The sequence below is a fragment of the Bombus huntii genome, chromosome 2, assembly GCF_024542735.1.
Source record: "Bombus huntii isolate Logan2020A chromosome 2, iyBomHunt1.1, whole genome shotgun sequence".
NCBI classification, from domain to species: domain Eukaryota; kingdom Metazoa; phylum Arthropoda; class Insecta; order Hymenoptera; family Apidae; genus Bombus; species Bombus huntii.
Genome location: NC_066239.1, coordinates 11,364,660 through 11,385,988, shown reverse-complemented (window position 1 = coordinate 11,385,988; position 21,329 = coordinate 11,364,660). Strand labels below are relative to the sequence as shown.

At 37.8% G+C, this 21,329-nt stretch overlaps 1 protein-coding gene across 3 annotated transcripts in view; it reads right to left on the bottom strand.

The window, feature by feature from the left end:
- Nucleotides 1–325: 325 nt before the first annotated feature.
- The window catches only part of LOC126875770 (ankyrin repeat and SAM domain-containing protein 1A-like), an 83,548-nt gene continuing 62,544 nt past the window's right edge, over nt 326–21,329 (bottom strand). For 2 of the 3 annotated variants that reach the window (XM_050638655.1, XM_050638645.1), the window contains 7 exons: nt 18,085–18,399; nt 17,689–17,816; nt 17,043–17,420; nt 13,901–14,212; nt 12,695–12,853; nt 12,184–12,321; nt 326–11,785 (listed from right to left, as the gene is read on the bottom strand). In XM_050638655.1, coding sequence (XP_050494612.1) covers nt 11,183–11,785; nt 12,184–12,321; nt 12,695–12,853; nt 13,901–14,212; nt 17,043–17,420; nt 17,689–17,816; nt 18,085–18,399 — 2,033 coding nt within the window. In that variant the 3' untranslated portion in view covers nt 326–11,182. The remainder of the gene's footprint in view (nt 11,786–12,183; nt 12,322–12,694; nt 12,854–13,900; nt 14,213–17,042; nt 17,421–17,688; nt 17,817–18,084; nt 18,400–21,329) is intronic. The other variant, XR_007693658.1, reaches the window with a different exon arrangement.

Here is a 21,329-nt window from a genome sequence, read left to right as displayed (position 1 = left end):
CGAGTAGCCAATAGGATAGAGTTAAACCAACAGTGTAATTTTCTCTACGTAAATTTGTTCGATCACTTCTAATATTTTCTTTGTTAATGCATTCCAAATTTATATTGAATTTATTAGTTAAAAATGTTTATACTGATTTAATTTTATTAGCTACATAGGAACTTTTGAAGAAACTGATATTGAATTTCTTAATACGTTTACTGGTTCAAGTTGGAATATACTTACCGTCACGATGTGCAAGATATTGATATTAAATAATAATTTAATAATAATTGAAGCATTGAAGAACAAAACAGAGATGGGTGATTGAAGGAATGACACACAGTTCTCCCGTAAATTATCCGTTTTATTCCTTCAAGGCGTTATATATATATAGATATCCAGGGAATAATCTCTGTCTCATATATATATCATTCTAATAAACATGAACAATAATAAATATAATGTGTCCAAGAACGTAGGAAGTTTTTTTTTTCTTGCGTCTAATCAGGCTGCTCGGTACAAAATAGCGCGTTTATATTATGGCATTCTCGGCAAATAGCTTCCGTACAAGTACTCTTTTGATTTCAAAAGACACTGATCATTCACCACTACCCTTCTTCTTTTCAATTTGTACGTTCTCTTGCACAGTCGTCACGCACCTCGAGCATTTATCCTCGTCGTCCACGCGTTTCAAACTTCTTTCCAACCGCAGAAATCTCAAGAAAGAAGGACACAAAAGGAAACCTTTCCTTTTAAAATTCTCCTTCTTCCATCGCATCATTTTAAAACAGAAAAAAAAAAAGAAAGAACCAAGAAAGGCATCGACGACGAGAGAGAAAAACTCGTGGCGCGCGATTCATCAGCAAATACATCTATCTCTTTTATTATCACTACGAGTCATCCTCTCGAATTGCACGACGATCAAGCGCTGTCCCATATTTTTTCTTGTCTTCTCTCTTTTTATTCATTTTTTCAACAATTTTTTTCTTTGTTCTGTTTTTGTTTTGTCCATAGAGCGAGGGAGAAAGGGACAGAGTAACGCGGGGAAAATTGATAGTAACGTCTCCGAAATAGTAATTCGTTCGCGTCGCTCAACAGTGGCATTGTTTCGAAATCGACAGCCATGCGAACGCGTGTAGAAGGGAGAAAAAGGATCCATCGAATAGCTGGACCGGAATACATAGTCGAACTGCCTTTCGTTTTTCGAGAATCGTTCCGTCGGTTGAACCGTGAAAAAATTCGAATATCCACGGATTCCGGTTCTCCGTCTACCGAAACGTTCGAAAGTGGTTGTCTTTCATGTACGCCCTCGTTTATAAGTATAAGAACACACTTGCAGTAAAATCCGCGATACTTACAAAACACAGAAGAAGTTACTAAAACCTTTAGAAGTTATCATCTTTGAAATCTTAGATTGCGTACAGAATTCAGCACGTTTGATATTTAATATTTAATAAGAATGTATATACATAATATAATAGCTTTTTGTATACACATTGTCTCAGCAAACTTCCTTCTCGATTAGAGAATAAATTATTCTGCATGCAAAAAGGAGTAATGTGTTTTCATTCGATGCTTAGTTTCCGAGAGAATCGAGTTCGAAAATTGAAGTGCGCGCGATCCTTGACCCGATATGACTGTCCATGATGTCTCAACGAGTCTTATCTCAAAGTCGATTTTCTCGATCCCTCGAGCGAACAAAATTTTGCTTCACATCCTCAACTTATTTTTATTTTAAGATTCACTTTCTTATTCGTATTGAGTCGCGAGTTCGCCAAGTGCATATGTACTCGACATTTTGAAATCTGATTTTCTCGAAAACAACGAATACAAAATTTGAATCAACGAACTGGAAAACAAATAAAAGTCCTTTGTATGAGACCAATGAATGTCGTGATACTTGTGAACGAGAGTGTACATATACGAATATGGTTCGATGAAATTGAAATCGAATTGCGTGACGTGTGAACAATTATACGATTATATAATAGATATACAGAAAGACGTGTCAGAATTGAAAAGTGTCTCGAGTAGTAGAGGCGCTAAACGAGTTTGTGGATTGGATCGGTAACTAGAATAAAAGGTACAGCACAGTATACAAAGTAGCGAGGACAATCGTTTACAATCGATTCGTGAGGTAACAGGGAAACGCTGCCACGCGTATGTATCAATCCTTAATTGGTAGTTACACTTAATATCTACTGAAAGTAACGTTTATTAAAACGAAGGTACATAGTACGAAAAATTCAAAGTAACATTAAAATTCGAATATCGCATCGATATCAAATTGAAAACGTATACTTTATCGATCCAGTCTAATTTAATTTAATATAAATTGTATTTGTTGCAATATTAATTCTCAATTGAAAGAACGTTAAAGAAGCTCGTACAAAATCTTTGATTTAACGCAATTTTATTGCATCGCGTGGCGATACGAAGTTTCATTCGATCGTCGCAATATCTACAATCATATTTAATAGATATCTTGTGCATATATTATATCATTGACACGTTGACTGCCACGTCATTTCACAGTTAATCGCTACATCTATCGTATGCTACACAAATTTCAATTTTTACACTTATATATTTTCATATAATTCTTTGGTACAATGTATATAAGACTACGTAATCGTACCATAATTTACCAAACAATTTCTCAATTGCTTTAAATACATCGATCTTCTGGATATATTTTATTGATATTTAATTCGGCGAGACAGTCAACGCGACAAATATATTCTGTGCAAAGTAAAGATCGAATCTCTCGATGAAGGCTAATCACAATAAGAGAAGAAATTGCAAGAACTAGGAGAGAAACATCGACGCAAAAAGAGTTAAAGAGTACAATATCTATAGAAAGAACGATCCATGATCGTTCTATCGACAACCTTTCGTTTTCATGTCTGTCCTATTTCATCGCCAATAATTCTACCGTTACACACATCTAAACTCTACTATGTCTTTATTTTACACACTCTCGTTATCCGGTTATATGTACAGACATCGTTCGAAATGCTCGTTTCTATTATTCTGCTATGAAAGCGAAACGCAAAGACATTCTGGAACTCGATTGGAAGATGAAAATTCTCTGAGGATAGGGATCCTATGGATACAAAGTCCATCAGAAGCTGCTAGAACAACGAGCACGCGAAATGCGTTACGAAAATGGCGATCAAAATTGACCTCGATCATCGTATCGTTGCAAGTGTCATATTTTATTTTATAGCTTATTAATTATTTATAGATTATTTCATAATGAATTTGCATTTTGTGGATCGATCAGAAAGTCGAAATGAACGCAGTTTGATTCCTGTTATCATAAAATAATAATGCGATCTGAAGAGTGTATTTGAGTTGAAATTATTACTTTAGAAATGGAGGAACTCGGATAACCACCGACATGTTATCGCAAGAATGGTTAGTGGATTTTAATCAAGCGATCCATCAAAGTTTCTACCAATGACGATCGATTACATCGCTGATTCTATCAACGTATTTCGGTAATGACGACAACGTTGATTCTACGAATAATGGTCAATATACCATTAACTCTACCGACAATAATAGATGCGATGTTGGTTCTACCAACGATGGTTAATACATCGTAGATTCTACTGGTGAATTCCAATGAGAGATGCAATATCGATATCATCAATGATGATCGATGATAATATTTGTTCGTTCTATAGATAACGATGGACGCATCGTCGACTCTACCAATGACGATCGATACATCACTCGTTCTATCAATGATGATGGATGCAATGTTGATTCTACAAATGGCGATGGTTGCAGCCATTAATTCTATCGATAATTATGAATGCAACGCTGATCTTACCAATAATGATCGATATACCATTGATTCCACCGATAATGATGAATGTAACGTAGATTCTATCAATGGCGATCGATGCAACGTTAATTTTACCAATAACGATGTTGATAATGATGTTGTTATAGCGACCAGTCAATAGACACTTCCAAAAATAAAGCTCAGAATTTTTAATTGGATAATCAAAAATCGAAAGATGCTTAAGCTGCTACCGAACAACGTTACTATGAGAACGAAGATAATTATGCATTCGTAAAAGCATTGAGCATAGAAGTTTCGATGCATTGGTGACTTCGAAATATTAAAAGTATTACGTGCTACGGTCAATGAACGGAAGAAAAGCGTCCAAGAATCAAAGATTCAAGTTTCATTCGACGATTTTCTGCAACAATAAACAGGATCACGTTAAAAAGTGGCCAATCGCACAATATCTTCGAAATCTTGAAAATAGAAGCACGAATCTTACGAATACGCTTTGTTAATCGTGCGAAGAAAATATTTAAATTGCAGTGTGCACGGAGCAAGATTTGAAGAATTTTATTCGAGCCTTTAGTATGATAACTATACAAGGGTCCTAGGAAAGATATGGAAGCTTTCACCGGAATCAGTTCACGAGTTGATCTAATGAAAAAGTTATTATATGTATAGTTGAAAGATCTCATGAAAGACACAAAAGCGTTTGTAAATTCTATTCTAAAGTACTTATTTTTACGTTGGGAGTGAAATATCATTGGTAGAAAGGAAGACAATAAATATAGGAAAGTGTATCTGCGTATTCAAGCTTATATATGTACTTATATATATATATGTATATGTAAATTATTATTATAATTATTATATAATTATTACTAAATTCATGATACGACTAAAAAATAAATATAACAATATCTTCCCTTTCCTATCAACAAATCCTAAATACCCATTTTGAAAATAGACACACCATTGACTAAAACTTCATTCAAACATTAATTTCAAAGATAATATGATACATGCTCGACTAAAGCTTCATTCAAAAATTCATTTCAAAAATAATACAATACATAATTGACTAAAACTTCATTCGAAAGCTCATTTCAAAGATAATACATGATTGAATAAAATTTCATTCAAAATTCTAATCGCATTACGTTACAACTATTTACAATATTCGAACCTATTATTAACTAGCTAAAAGTTCATAAATAAGATCTAAGCTCGCTTATTTAACAAAATCATTGTAATAATAATTATTATGCGATCGATAGACTAGCGAAATAATGTGGCGGATATTATAAATTCGAAGCGCCATGACGTTCGTATAATTAACGCAAGGAGGAGGGTGTTAACGAGACGTTTCAAGGCTCATGTTTTTCTCGCGTGAAACCTCCAAGCTGAGGCGAATCGCGCAGATTCACCTCGCAAATTGATGCGATTTGAGATAAGCGCCACGTTAATGACATCGCGTTTTCGCGTGCTTAATCAACGCGATCCTGCTCGACACACGTGTGTTCTCTCACGCTCGAAACTCTGTATTAAGGTGAAAAATGCAAACACCTTCCTCTATGGGAGTAATTCAACATATGCAAAAGTTAAGTGATGGATAAGTAAGATGAGTTATATAGACTGAGTGATAAACAGGATCGAACAATTTTTGGGCATATGGTATTTGCTTTAATTTAATGAAAATCGTGATGACTTCGTTGGAGTTTTTATTTAAGCATCTAAATAAGTAAGTAAATTAATTATCCACTTATTTTGACAAAATAATTGTCAAACCCTTTAACGTTGAATGTAAAAGGGTTGTCATATGGAAAATATCGTTTGTATTGTATTTATGAAATTTAAATAGATTAAAATAGGATGTAATCAAAGTGGGTACTTTAGTGTGAAAAAGATTAGCTAATGCGTCTTATTTCTGTCTTTGTTAGCTGTCACATGTCTCGTAAAATTGGCCTTGTAAACGTATTACGTATTACTACTACTAACAACAAAATATTGCTAGTATTAATAGAATGATTAAACATCAATACAAACAACGTAGAATGATTAAACTGTTATTAAGGAACAAACATGTAGACCTAAACTGATTAAACGTATCTTAACCGTTCTAACAAATACTATACGCTTCTAAATTGTTTCATCCTTTCGATCACCCTGTATGTATTATTACGTGGTTTATAAAAGTGAAGAGAAAAGGACGTAAAGTATATTTAGCTCGACTATCTTAACATTTTCTTGACAACACTATCGTTATATTTTTTGGAGCGTAAATTCGATAAAAGATACCGAAGCGATTAATCAATGCACCACCTTGCGTATCGTTTGAAGTTTTTAAGCGTAAGCAAAATATGTAGGAATTTCAAATTCTTCAAGTTCAGAATTCATATTGCGAAGATGTTTAAATCAAATAAGTATTATACCTATGAGTAAGAGGTAGTCCGACGAATGACAAATTTAGTGTATTTACAGAATCTCGACAAATATTGGATTACTTTATTTGTGCCTTGAAATACGTTCTGAGAGTTTCTGACTAGGTAATCGATATGTACACTCTGTGCTCTCAATATTTGTATTGCACTTTATTGCTAATTTATAAAACTATCGTTAGAACGTCCCTGTGAAGTATCTTTGCAATGAATCATTCTGAGATCCTTCAAGATTTTGCCGATTGATTTTCAAATTTCAGTCGACTATTCGAACGATCTTTGATAATAAACAGATACCAAGTTGTGATATTAAATTTTTCACAACTTCAACAATTTGTTCACGTCTAAAAACTTCGAACGGTGAAAACCGCAAGAACCCATCCCGCGGAAACCCCGTAGGATGCCAAGGCGTAGGTCAATCAAACGGAAGTGAGCGACAGAAACAACAAAAGTTCACAGGAATAATCAGTATGTCACTTTAATCACACATAGTCGTCTAATGTACAATTAGGAAATTGCTTCGACTGTCTCTTTGGTATCGTTGAGTCACTGAACTGATTCACGGTGATCGCTGTAGCACGCTCTAGTTTTACCATACACCTATGTACACGTACACCTGATACCTGAAATTCGATCTAAATAATCGACACGACGAAATAATCGTCGCACCACGTCATTCACGAGAAAGAAAGACGACCTAAAAATTCCTCTCTCGACAGCTGTGTCTAATATTTCCTTTTATTTTTCCTGAAATACTATTAATAGTTTACGAGCAAATACATATCGTCTCCCCTTGTCAATTAATCATTTACTTTTTTTTCTCTCCTGTTTTTCTCTCCCGTTTTTATCGTTTCTTGGTCCGTGAATGAGTTTTCTTCGCGCGATTGGCATGAGTCTGAGTTCCTTAAAAAAAACTCATTGCCGATACCACTCGTCCTATGTATAGTCGTATATAGTGTATACAGCTAACGTTTACTCGTTTAATGTTTTATTACTGTTTTTTTGTTTTTTTAATATATATATAATATATATATATATATATAAATACTTAAAAGTTTACGCTATGATAGATGCCTCTTTCGTAGGAGATTGCCGGTCCGTCCTCTGCGCAAGAAGGAAATAAATTATCTCGTGCGACTATCTATTGCGTCCGTGTTCACGGCGGAACGGAACGAAAGATTCCCCTTTGAACACGTGTGGATAGGTTAAATTTACAGTATAGCAAAAAACAAGATAGCTACCAAGTGTTCGATGTATGTTATGTACACCTTGTCGAACGCGCGTATGCGTCCGTCGGAATTTTTTCTCTTCGGCTGACACCAGGCCGGTCTAACTTCGGAATCCCGAAGTTACATCGACGTTGGGTTTATTGAATACAAATGGGGCTCCATTGTTGGCACTTGAAAGATTGCATCGGCTACAAACTGTATTGTTCGTTGATGGACGAAATGAGTGTTGTTTCAAGTCGCGAGTCATGTGATTGTGCGATGAAGAAAATTCTTGACGAGAAATTTGAGATGTATGTAGTGATTCGTGTAAAGTTAAGAATGGACTGGTCTTTTTTCGCGCCTTTTTGAATCAGTAAATGGTTGTTATTTCTACGATCTGATAAATGCATAAGAAAGTGTTTAAAACACTTTTCGTTGGCAAATACGATATCGAACGTTTGAGCGTATATTACGAGGAATCCATAGGAACAACAGAAAGAGAATTCTGTGTAAAACGTCTTAAATGGCATCATGTAGAAAATAATCTTCCATGTTACTTTATACGAATCACTGTACGCAATTTTTATAAAGGAGAAAAAAAGAAAGCAAGGAAAATCTTACGAAAGTACAAATCTACGAAAGGACATTTTGGTACGCTTGTCGATAAAGATACTTCGTTAAAATGTTCGAAACGCGTAGTACGTACGTTTTACTCATAAACGTCAAAACTTGGTCGAGAAACACTCTATCGATCGATAATACGACTATCAACTACGTAGCATTCAAATTGTCCTGTATTAAATACTGCACTCTAACGCAGTACTACGTTTTCGTCAACTATTCTGTTGTAATTTACGACGCTACAAAATTTATTGATTTCGTTATCAAATAATAGTGCCATCGATAATAGTCTAAGTACGTACATATTATTTTTTCCTTCTTTCGTTTCATTTATGTATTTTTTTTTTCACATAACCATATTATCCAAACAATTACCAATTATCGAATCTTAATATCCGACTTACCGCTCATTTTATTACAATCGAACAACACTAATAACCAAAGCCAACACGAATAACCCCTCTGATCGATTTCATATCGACTTTTTTCCAATAATGCTTCTTCTCGAGATTTTCTCGAATTTATCGATACACACATCGACGAAGCATGCTCTCTATTTCGATTTTCTACAATTCTACAATAGCTGCGCTACAGTTCGCGAATGTACGAACTTACGAAAGGTGGAGCATCCACCTAATTTTACTCCACGTTGAAATTACTGTATCACGTCGTCCACGAACCTCGTTCACCTCTATCGCAACACCTTAAACGCTTGATCCTGCACGTATATATGTGTGTATATATATATATATATACATGCAGGATTAAGCGTTAATATATATACATATACATTATGAATAGAGCTAACTATCATTTTAAATGTGATGAATACAAAGTGTGCGTATAGCCACGTGTTTATGGTGGTGTGTTATTTGGCAGTTTCTCGTGTTCCACTTGTCTGTGACCGTGTATAATATATTCTCTTCGTATCACCCTAAAATGGATTTCACTCCACTTTGCTCCGTCTCTCTTTGCTCTCCAGCTTAATATCGCGATTAATATCGCCATGTTCCCGTTCGATTAATATCGCGCGTGCTTTATATACAAACATGCAATCTTTGGTTTTCGCTACGAATCAATCTACCCGTTGTGTACACAACCAGACGTCATTTGTTTGACGTCTCGACAATTTTCTCGAGCTACCGCACGCTTTTATCTTTCCCGACTTCCCAGAGACGGTTCGTGATGGGCAATTATACGCTCACGATTTATCACTACGATTCGACAACTACATACGAGGTCAGTTAGGCCTGCTCCGTTTCAGGGACGGAGCCCACATACGTGAGATGCTACTTGCTGTTCAATCGATATTAGTACTCTACTATTGACACATCTTTGAATCAATTCGAGTCGTCTTTAGTGCTCAAAGCTGAATCGGTCAGCTACGCTCGAATATGATTGTAGTACGTTCCTTACAATCGTAGCAACTTGGAAACTTGAAAATCGACTTATATTAAATGTAGGGTTTTCGAGGGAACTCCGTGGAGTATTTAAATATACAATAGATAGATATTTGGTACCGTTTCGTGGTATAATATTCGTTTCTTAATCGCGAGGTTCGTCCAATTAGCACTCGATAGATACACGTTAATTCGCACGGAGTGAATTTTCTCTTCGGTTTTCTTTTCGTTTTTCCTCCTCTTCGTCCTTTCTTTTTTACTTCTTCTTTGTTTTACGATAATTAATACGTGCAATTTATGTTGTTGTGTACATGCATGTGTGTACATTGTACATACTCTATACGTAAATGCTGAGAAACGTGAAAAATGCGAAACGAAATAAGGACTGTCAGTCTTGGGTGATGAGAACGTCGAAAAAACGGTGGCACCTCGAACGAGGGTGACGATTTCATGGAAGAAACGAATCCATCGTGACGTCAATCAGCCACAGTTCAAAGTGAAAACGATTCAGCCTCTGAGTCTCATCAGTCGATTTTTCTTTTTTTAATTTGATTGTACGCGATCAAAATTGAGCATTCGCAAATTTGTTAACTCACCTGTACGTCCTTTCGACATGGGAATGTTTACATGTGTGTAAATGTGCCATTTTTAAATGCAATATAATGTTTCATGTGCAGGAGGAATCTTTAAAATGAAATCTTAAAAAAAAATCACGTCCTTTTGTCAACATTTTTTTCGGTTTTTCTAGTTCGTTTAAAATTATTTTAGGCGAGACGTCGATGTAACGTTAGTCACGCTCTTCCTCATTGACAAAACATCGAGTGTAAGACCTAGAAAACGTCTATTTTGTAACGAAGAGCTTCGTTTTAATCAAATAATACTGTTGACGATATACACGTTCCGTCCAACCAGATACAATGTAACAATCTTCTGAATTCGTTGCTTTGTATCTTCTTTTCCTTTTTTCAATTTTGTCGTTGTATGGACGTGAATAAAATATGTAAAAGATGAGCACACGGTTGTCTTCTAAACGTGTTTCATCGGTTCGTTAATGCCCTCGATGTAGAAAATCACAGCATCGCCGTTTCATGGTCGATCAAGAATTTGGCAAAATAATTCGACAATCGTCTCCTACTTACCTGAGCTGTCATCAAACCCTTCTATCATTCTCTTCCGAATGACACAACCATTCAAATTGTCGATACCCGTCATAACGTCTGTCTAGAATGCTACTACAAAAATTCGAGAGATAAAAAGACACCGCGAACGCCTAGTCGAGTCCTATTTCGCGTGTGTCATATAATGTCTACGAAGGTTAATCGAACAATTCAAGTATAATTCGACCTCTCAGTCGAATATCAAAGTCCCAAATGGATTTTACGATATTAGTCCTAATGATCTTACAAAATTTCATATAGTATTCTGATGCAAGGGTCAATCCGTACGATGATCTGTTTCACATTCACAATTAACAACCTTCAGTTCTTCATTAAGAAGAACAATCGTTCTAATGTTCCAAAAAAACTCTAAAACGCTTCTCAAATTCCTTGAAGTCCACCATACACCCTTGTGTCCGTCGTATTAAAGAACAACCCCTTGTATCAAACTCGCGTCTCGAAAGCGACATCCCTACACTTTTCCCACGAGGTCAAAGATCGTCAAGCGTTTCGATCTAATCTCTCGGACGAACAGTAATGAGTATCGAAATAGTAACGGAGAACCTTATTCCCCTTATAGTTCTTCTGACAGAGCTATAGGCGCCCTGGAGCCTGGCTTCAGGTCTTTCACGCCTATTCCGATGTCATCGACCGGCGCTGGCGCCAATTTCAACTGGTTCCCGTTCACTTTGATGTCGTTCACCGAATGGGACCTACCGTGCGTGACTAGCGGCTTTGCACTTTGGTTCGTGTTCGTGTTCGAATTCGAGCTGCTCACGGAGTTCGTGCTGGGACTGGTCGCTGAGTTCGAGCTGGAACTATAGTTCACGGTGCCGCTAGAGAAAGAACTCGAGTTCGAGTTTGAGTCTTGCATCGGATTGGTCATTGTGGACTGCACTATAGGGTTAGGGATGGACGACTTAGAGCGGGGTTTTGGTTTTGGGTTCATTGAATTCACGATGGGGATAGCGGCCGAAGGTTGGTTGTGCGATTCACGGCCGGTGTCCAGCGCAGAATCTGGAGACATTGGCATTTTCGATGCAGATTTTGAGAAAGTCGTCAGTTGATTGGCCGATTGAGATCGCATCGTGTGACTACCAAGTTTGTCACGCAAGGCCATTTGGTAGGCTACCTCGAACGCCTGGCCTAGGGTTAGGATCACCTCCGTTGCTTGGTCCTGAAACACGCATTCCTCGCTTCGTAGATTCTTTTTGGGTGAAGGAAAGAGATTTAGGAACAATGGAGTTGGTAGATGGAGGTGAATGATCACATTATTCACCTAGTCAACGTGGTAAGAGAATGACGTAAAAGAATTTGGAATTAGATGTTCCTGTCGACTCTTAATTTTCCTAGTATCTTATAGCGGTATATTATAGTGCATGTTATTTACTTCTATAACATTTCCAACTATATACTTGAAAATTACTTAAATACATAATCGATTATTATAATTAATTTATCTTTTGATTTTAGTCAAGATATAAAACTATGAAATTTAATGTTCCTTGAATACCAATTCTCACTATAATAAAGTTTCATATAGATATCTAGAAACAAGAAAGGAAATAGACTTACCATCGTTGGCACGCAGAAAACGTGGCAGAAATGCGTACGGCTGGCGTGGTCCTTGGTGATGTAGGCGAAATGCGTGAGATCGTCGGCATCCTGGCAGGCGCAGTGAATGTTGCGAATTTCGTGCTCGCAAATCGGCTCCTATCGATTCCCATCATTCCAAATACAAATGTAGACACGGTAATCGTATTACGGTTCAACGTTAATCCCTTTCAACGCGACACAAATTCCATAAATGCACGAGATTGTCTTCCTTACTTATACCTCGCCGTATTACAGCTTCTCGATTAATCGAAATTCGGTTAACTTTATTTCAAAGAATAATCAATAGAAAGTTACGAAAGTTATTAAGTATTTAAGGAAGAGTTAGAAAGCTTAATTTTAGAAAATGAAGTTGAAAAAACATGATTATCAATTTGTAATCAAATGATCGACATCAAAATTACCGTAAGATATTATGCATTACAAAGGATTAACGTTCGAAGTCTTTTCTTTCGTTTTAAAAATATCTTACATTGGTCACCGTGTTGAGGAACCGCACGCCACGGAAAGAAATCGCCAAAGTAATGTCAGGGGTGACTCTTGGTTCGCGACACGTTTTCTTTAGCTTCTGTATCGACTTCTTTGTTGATTCGGTACCACGTAACTCCTTCACCACGGTGGAACCCAGATACTGTACGATTTTAGAACAGAAAGAAGATCGTATGTCTAGAACCGCAAATATTTAAAAGCTGCTTCCTTTAAAACGTCGCTCAACTTCAAAATCTCTGCCTGCGTTCACCATTTTTCAACATTTATTATTTACCAATATCTTTTATGTTTACGAATCATAGCGTTACTTAGAAAAGTGTTACTAATAACTTAAACAGCGTCAGATTTTTACGTAATATTTGCAACTTCGTATATCGAAGGAAATAGAAATCTATTACGCTGGACAACATGATTCCCCGAAGGAAGAAAGCGTTAAATGCTCGTTCATTGTGTTGCGGGTTACGCCATGCAAGATAATGCTCTGAATGAAATGTTAGTTACACCCACGCGGCAATTATGGTAATAGCCTTCACCTTGAGGCGTTGTCAAGAGTATCCGACTGACATCATACGACGTACTCGTTATTCAAGAACCGTGCAGTGCGTTTGAACGAGAGGATAGAATTATGGAGTCCAATTACTATACCAACATGACGTGTTCTCGTTTTCATAGCTATTACAATGTTTTTTTTGTCCAATATCGTGGAAAGCGCAATTGTATAAACAGATTTTTGCCACAAGCGGTTCTAGAATTTCTGAATGAAAATGAATTTGAATCGTGACAGTCACTTTTATGATTAAAGTCCATATAAAAACTAATGTAAAATTATTCTTTGCTCCAAAATCTTAACAAGACCAAAAAGCAATTAATCAAATACAATCAACCAAGAATCCCAATATTTTCGATACGCTAATACAAAGAAACTCGTTCGAAACTTTAATAATAAAAAAAAAAAAAAAACAGATCCTTAAGATACATTTACGTAATAAATATCCCAAAGAATAAACAATCGATAGAAACTATGAATAGATCCACTATGTAGATCCACATTAAGAACATTTGGCTCTCTGTAAAGAACAGTTCTATTCACGATAGACGTAGCAAGGGTATGTAAAATACTTAGTAAGATGCCAAAGTAAAAGAGAAAAAGCAGAAGAAGGGAATGGAACACGGAAGCAATTAGACTTACGTTGGCGACGTACGTGACGCAGCCGGTGACTAGAGCTTTTGGCTGGTGCCTCCACTGCGTCTTCAGGGTGGACGGAACGCCGAGCAGCAGCTCCGACGGTGCCCTGATCTCGAGTTGTTCCGGTGCCGAGATCGCCCCATTATGCGAACTGGGTCGCTGGGGTGGCTGCGGGGCCGGCCTGTTTTTGCGGTGCCTTAATGTGCTCGTGCCGGTCGAATTCGTTCCGGTTATCGACGTACCGCCATTACCCTCCGTCGTTGTTTCCGGCAGCTTCTCCCGTATCTCCTCTTTCAGCTGCTGTATGTTCGTCTTCTGCGAGAAACGAGATACCGTCGAGTTTTTGAGCAATGAAAGTCTCTTCGTTCTTGATCTTATATAAGTCCGCTGGTTGTACTTTTTTCCTTTCATTTTTGTTTTTTAATATTTCGGTAGTGTAATACGGAAGACTATGTTAGGAATTTTTTATGTTAGGAATATTTAATGAAGAATAAGATGGCTAGAATACTGCGAATGTCTATGCATCTGCGAGAAATTTAAAGGTACAAATACGTACAGGGAAAAATATTGAATGTTTCTCAAGATATTGGTGATTGAAGTTTCTATTAGCAGTGAGGTGGAAAGATCTTAAGAGCAAGTAATCTTCAATGAATCTCAACGTTGTTATTATACTGTAAAAATTGAAAAACTTCAAGCAGATTCAAAGCTAATGATTCGAAAACCTATAACAATATAAATGAAGTATGTATGCATGTTTCACCGGGATTGTAGTAAAAAACGAATTTAGATCTGATGGAAGGGACCGGCGTTTTATCAGTAACGTCAATATTAACCCCATAGAACACGAGTACATTCCATTAATTTTCACCGAACGTAAAACCTTCCAATAGATTTATTTGAACGAACGAACGGACGACCGAGGCAAATACCTTTTTACATTCCGACGTCGCGTTCCCGGCCGCGTTACAAGCAAATTTCCGATACGTCAGCGGGCCAAAAATAAAAATGGACATGCCGGTGCGAAAAAAATTTTCGCGCAGCGTTACAAAAGCCGCGCACGAAAGCCGGGCTCGCGTTACAGAACGTGCAATTACACCTGTGAAAGCGTCGCGTTTCGAACTCGCCACTCGTCCCATCCCCGGAAAAAAAAATGGGGAGAGAGAAAAAAAGGAAACTTTTTGCAATCTCCGTGAATGAATCGTTTCGCGCCGTTCCGGGAATTACGATCAAACCAGATTCAAACCACACAAGCGTATCGCTCGCTGTTCGGATTACATCTCGCGTATCGTTTGTTACATCTACCTCCCTTGTATAATTTGCCTTCGCAACTCCAAAAAAAGAAACCTAGAAAAAGACCTACGGAAAAGTAGAAACTACAAAAAACTAATACTAGCAAACACGTGCATAGAAAAATGAAGAACACAGAGGCTTCCCCCTGCCTATAATATAGACAGGAAAACAATTCGGGAACAGTCGTAAAATTTGCACAATGTTTGCATCTTTAGGTTTTCTACTAATGCATTAACACCCTTAGTCTAGTAGCAATTAATGGTAACAAATATTCACGTGTTGTTGGAAGAATAAATTAATTATCACGACAAAAATATTTGGAAATATAGTAAACTCAAAATCCAGCATAAAAATTCACCTAACCTCCCACGATGCATCTATTGGAACTTGAATAGTGGGCGAAAATGATTCTCGAGCATCCGGCGTTCGAGGATTAATCCGCAGACGGAACAGATGGATGGCTCGCATACGAGAGATGGAACTCTCTGCACGGGCCGGCAATCGTGAAATTCGATTACGAGAAAAGAATGGACGTAAGAAGCAGAGAAACGGAGGAACAAAGAGAGCAATTTGGACGTGTGCGCGTCGACCGACGGCCATTAATCGAATTTAATTAGCTAATTAAGGGAGCACCGGCGAAAAGACCAGGCGTAGAGACGCGAGGTGGTAGAGTAGCTCGTTAACGGATGCACGTATCGCGCTCGAGGCGCCCGAACAAAAACTATTAGCGTCCGCTCGAGCGATCAGCCTGAAAGCTTGTTCGAGTGTCGTCTCGTGAGGTGAGTCAGTAGCGAACAGGTAGCTAGCTGGAGCCGTGATGATACGCCTGTTACAATAACGCCTCTCCAATTAGCCACGATATTTACATTATGACGCGATCGGCTGAAAGCCGATGCGAGCGATCGAGCTTGCTTCGGTGTGTGTCGCTGCCACCCTCTTTTTGCCCAAGTGCTCCATGGCCCTCGTCAGACACCCCGTGTCAACGGAATTCTTAACAGGATCCCTTCACTCGCGACACTCACTCAACTTCTCGCTCTTTCTTTTTCATTTTGTCTCTTTTAGCACGTTCCCTCTCTGTCTGATTCCGATACGCTGTTAAAATGATCTTCGCGATGTGACGCGCTCCCTATCACGCGACAGGTGACACAATCGGCGGAACAAGAGCGTCACGTAGGTCGATCGCTGCGATGAACCTCGTTAACCCTTTCCAGTTTTCTCGCTTCAATCGGTCCAGTCGTTTTACTCGCTTTGCTGGGATTGATCGTTGCCTTTAGAGTTGTAAAATCCGCGTATGCTGTTTTGAGTATATATCTTAGGAAGTTTGTACATTTTTTGAAAGATGAAGTAAAATTTTGTGAAGATGAGCAGTAGATCGACGTAACAGTGGCGTAGTGTAAGTGTTTGTGATGTAATCGTATAATACTCATTGATATCGTGCGATAGTTTCTTAAAGTATTTGCTATTTTTTGCCGAACATTTAATGTTCATTTATCTGTATCAAGCACTACGCTTGTTTAGATACTCGAATTAATTGGAAAATAAATTTATAATCGATTATAAGCGACGAAAGCCAATTTCAAGAAAAAACAATAATCCACAACTCAACGTGAACCTATAGAAATTCCTTAATTCTCAACACACCCCAAAATTCCATAGAGAATCTCCAACACCTAACACAGCTACTGCATACAAAATTAAAAATATCAAAGTCTAAATTCAACTCAACGTCTACGGTTCAAATATTTCTGCGATTTTTACAGACGCCCCTCCTCTCCTCTCCATTATCGATTCCATACGAATCGTCAGCCGGCAACATGCCGATTCGTATTCAGACAGAACATGCGGTTTCACTCACCAAGGTGTTCAGATCCTTATTGAGATCCTCCAAGTTGGGCCCGGTGCAGTTGCGATTCTGCGCACGCGCGCTCGATCCGCTGACCGACGCGAGGATCCTCTTACGATGAGCTGGCTTCTGGATCTCTAAGACGGTCGCCAATTCGACCTCCCACACGCATCTCACACGTTCCATGTCCGTGTACAAGTTTTTCTTGAAAGTCTCCGCGTAATTTTCCAGGTGAATACTCTTCAACCATTCGTCCACGGATTGACTGTTTCCGCCGGATCGTTTGTCTACGCGTTTTTTCAATAAATCGACCGCGTCCATTATCACGGCACGCTCTTGATCGCTGGTGATCTCCATGTCCTTCAGGTCGGTCTCGTCCAAAACTCCATTCTGTTAGAAAAAGCAGAGTTTTCAAGGTTTTTAGGAAAAGTAATATTCAAATCAATATAAAGATTGTAATAAATTTGATAAATCTCTAATCAGATATTCTAATATAATTTCTTCGTTGGAATTTAAAGTTTGGCTAAAACAGCTTACTTTTTATTCTATTCATATTTGTACAAATATTTAACAGAATTGCACAAAGTTTATCAATAACAAAATTGGTATTGGGTTACATCTTTAGAAAACAAAGAAGATATAATATACAAGTACGTACTATGAAGTCCAGATCATCAAATCCATAGTTGATGAAGAGGTTCTCGTAATCAGCCAGGCCCAACGTTGACAACCACTGACCAACGGAAGTAGAGACAATAGGGCTGCTGCTGGTGTCTGAACTCAGACCTGCGTACAAATCACACGAAATCACCAATTAATAGCAAATATTTTTCGAGAAATGATCGTGTTGTCTTTTTTTAAGATATTTAAGAACATACGGAATTTTCTATTAAAAATTAAATTTTATTCCCTCTTCTTTTTCTTTTCTTTTTTTATTACAGATTTTCTCACTTATGGCAGCTTTCTTTCGAATTATTATTTATTTATTAGATTATAACCAACAGCGATACACTTTGATATTTCGATATTTCAATTTATAAATCTTGACATATACCTAGTCTCGTCTGGAATTCCTTCTCCAATTCTGTGACGAAGACAGATTCTCTGACGAGACCCGTGCCAAACGACGCCATGATCTCTGAAATTTTGGCCCATTCCTCCTGCTCGTCGAACGGGCTCATTATGCTGAGGGTTTTCTCGTCCCTCTCGCGATCGCGGTCCGACCGGAACGAGACCTCTCCGTCTTCGAGACGTTCTCCGCCACCACCATCACCTCCGGTTCCCATTCCGCATGCGGATGGCCCGTAAACGTTCCGCAAACGACGCAGCGTGCGCGGCCGCTCAGCCGTCACGGATCCTTTCAACAAACCTGTTGAGATTACGATATGACTCGATTATTTCGTGTGAATTACGACGATGTCTATAATAATAAGAAATATTTGTCGATCAAAGAGTCTTTAGATATTATCGTATTGTTAGAAAAATATAGATTATTTGAAATTTAATTAAAGAAGATTTTGATGATATTTGTTTGATGACTTATGAATAAACTGGAGATATGATCTGTGATTGTGAATTTTTATGAGATTAGATTTTATTCTTACAATAATTATATGTAGAAAGTGATTCCATCTCTTTGAATATCGTCATGAAAATATAAATTTCCTAACTCAGTGACTAAATTTATGAAAACTAGATTTTAGTAGCCATATAGTCAAACGTATAAATCCATCCTCCCTCTATCAATGTTGTATTCCGGAAACTTAGCTGACCAGCAATTTCGAACAGTTTTCAACGCAAACACGTCGAGCCTGTCTGGGATCAGCCAACGGATATCCATAATGGATAGCAGCCGCGTACGAACGAATTCACGGATACGTTGAATATTCATTACAGATTCGTCATTGTTCGATGCCTTCACGAGATTAGTTCGCGGAAGATAATCAAAACCGACTCTCGGCACAGATGTAGTTAAACAATTACTGTAAATTGCGCCCTCGTGGCTCGATGATATATACAGAATTGAAAAATTCGTTCTTCTTGAAAATTACGAGATTCAAGAACGAATGTATTTAAATGTATAATTTTAAAAATTCGAAGGAAAAAGAAACGAAATTTCTTAAGTTCCTCTAGTGTTAAGGAAACTCTAGAGTTTAGCAAAACGAAACTTTTACTGTTATTTTGAAACCTTTTATTTGTACGCAGTATTAAACCGTTTTACGATCATAGAAGAATTGTCTAATATAATAAGAAAAAACATAGTTTCCGGGATTAGTTTACATTTGCGGTTTCCTGCAGTTTAAATTCAGGTTTAACCACACAACGTTTATTCAAGTTATTCGAAAGAATTCAGACAAATACAAGAGCGGAGCGTTTTAAATTTTATCGCAGTTCCAACTAAATTAGATACTTCCTAGAAAATTATATCTTCTAGAAAGTTTATCATAGAAAAACCCTCAGTCCAATTTTTCGTTGCACTCCAATTTCTTTTAAGAAAGTTATTGTTTTTCAAAAACGTTCGGTACGATCGTAAAAAAATATTTTGGTTGGTTAGTCTATCCTCACATAGAGAGAATCCAGAAAAAAGGAGAGAAAACGATAAAAACGCGTTAGATATTCGAAACGCGTCCGTTCGTGCGTTCAACGTCGCGACGTACGGTTGCTCGCAAATAAATTCAGGTTTCGAGTAAATAAAGAACGTGGATAAAACGTTTGGGGGTCAAAGTACCATAAAAAAATCATTTGCGCGTGCACTTGTTGCGAGCGTTACATTCGCCGTGATTGAAGAGAACAGACAAACAGTGGACATCGCGGTTCGACCGTGCACAACACACCGCCAACGGAACAAACACATTCAGATCGGCGAAGATTATTGCAAAATCGATGTTTCCTGTCACGAACGGTGGCTGAAAAAACGATTCTCCGCATTAAATTTTTTGGGATTTGAGAAAATTTGCCTAGAGTAAAATAAATCCAGAAATATCATCATACACGAATTGCCAAATTCACTGAAAGTTATTAATTATTCACAAAATTTATTCAATGACAACTAAATATAGAATCTTGTAGAAGATACTTTTATTACGCCATTAACAAAAAGGATGAAAGACTTTTCAGGAGAAAGAGTTCCAGCTATCTTTGCAAAGTTTATAAGATGGCCCCGAAGAAAGAAACAAGATGTACACCATCAACCATAAGTATCAGAACACCAGCTGATGTTGAGTACAAATTCAACGATTATCGCTGCTTTTACACCGATAAAATATCAAATAAAGTAAGATCTGGTAGAATTTTCTAATAAATATAGGTAACGAGTAAATTCCCAACGCTTATACCAGGCAGTATATAATATTCGATAAAACGTTAAAATTCCTTCAAATTCTTCCTAAGCTTCTCGAATCAAATTATCTGAATCAAAATTGTGCAATAATGACCTAAACCTTCCACAATAATCAACCAACAAAACAACTGTTAAATACTTCATAGTCGGAGAACGAAACTTCCCGAATCAAATTATCCGAATCAAAATTGTGCAATAGTAACCTAACCCTTCCACAATAATCAACAACGAAACAACTGTTAAATACTGCATAGCCGGAGAACGAAACTTCCCGAATCAAATTATCCGAATCAAAATTGTGCAATAGTAACCTAACCCTTCCACAATAATCAACAAGAAAACAACTGTTAAATACTGCATAGCCGGAGAACAAAATCTCAACCCAATTAAATCTCTGAATAACACCACCCTATATATTCGTATCATCAAGCCTGCCACGTAGATCTATAATTACGAAGCGCGTTCAGTTAACGTAGACTTCTTACGACGTCTTATAACGCCTTACGACGCCTCTCTAGAACTTAACTGGTCGCACAATTCCGCTTCGACAGGTGCAAATAATTCCCCCATCCACGTTCTCGCGGTTGTGTTCGCTCTTTTCATGGTGTCGGCGCGGCGGTGTCAGCTCGCGTCTCGAGAGTGAACTCTCACGGGGGCCGCGTCACTTCGACATTAAGGACAATCCACGGTGGTTTTCAGCGGACGCTGTTACAATCGACGTCTCGGGAGCGTCGCGGGACTAACCATGGAAATTCTTTCATTCGAATTTCACAAATGAGAATTCGCGCCACCTACGCACGTACGAATGGGCCCGGGAGAGGCTCGTGCGAGGCCGCATAGACGGTCGAAGAAAAGGGAACGAAAGGAAGAGAACGCGGGAACGAGGAAGAGGGAGGAGAGAGAAAGAAACGAAAAAAGTACCACTTTAAGCAGCGGCTATGAACGCCTTTCAAAGACAC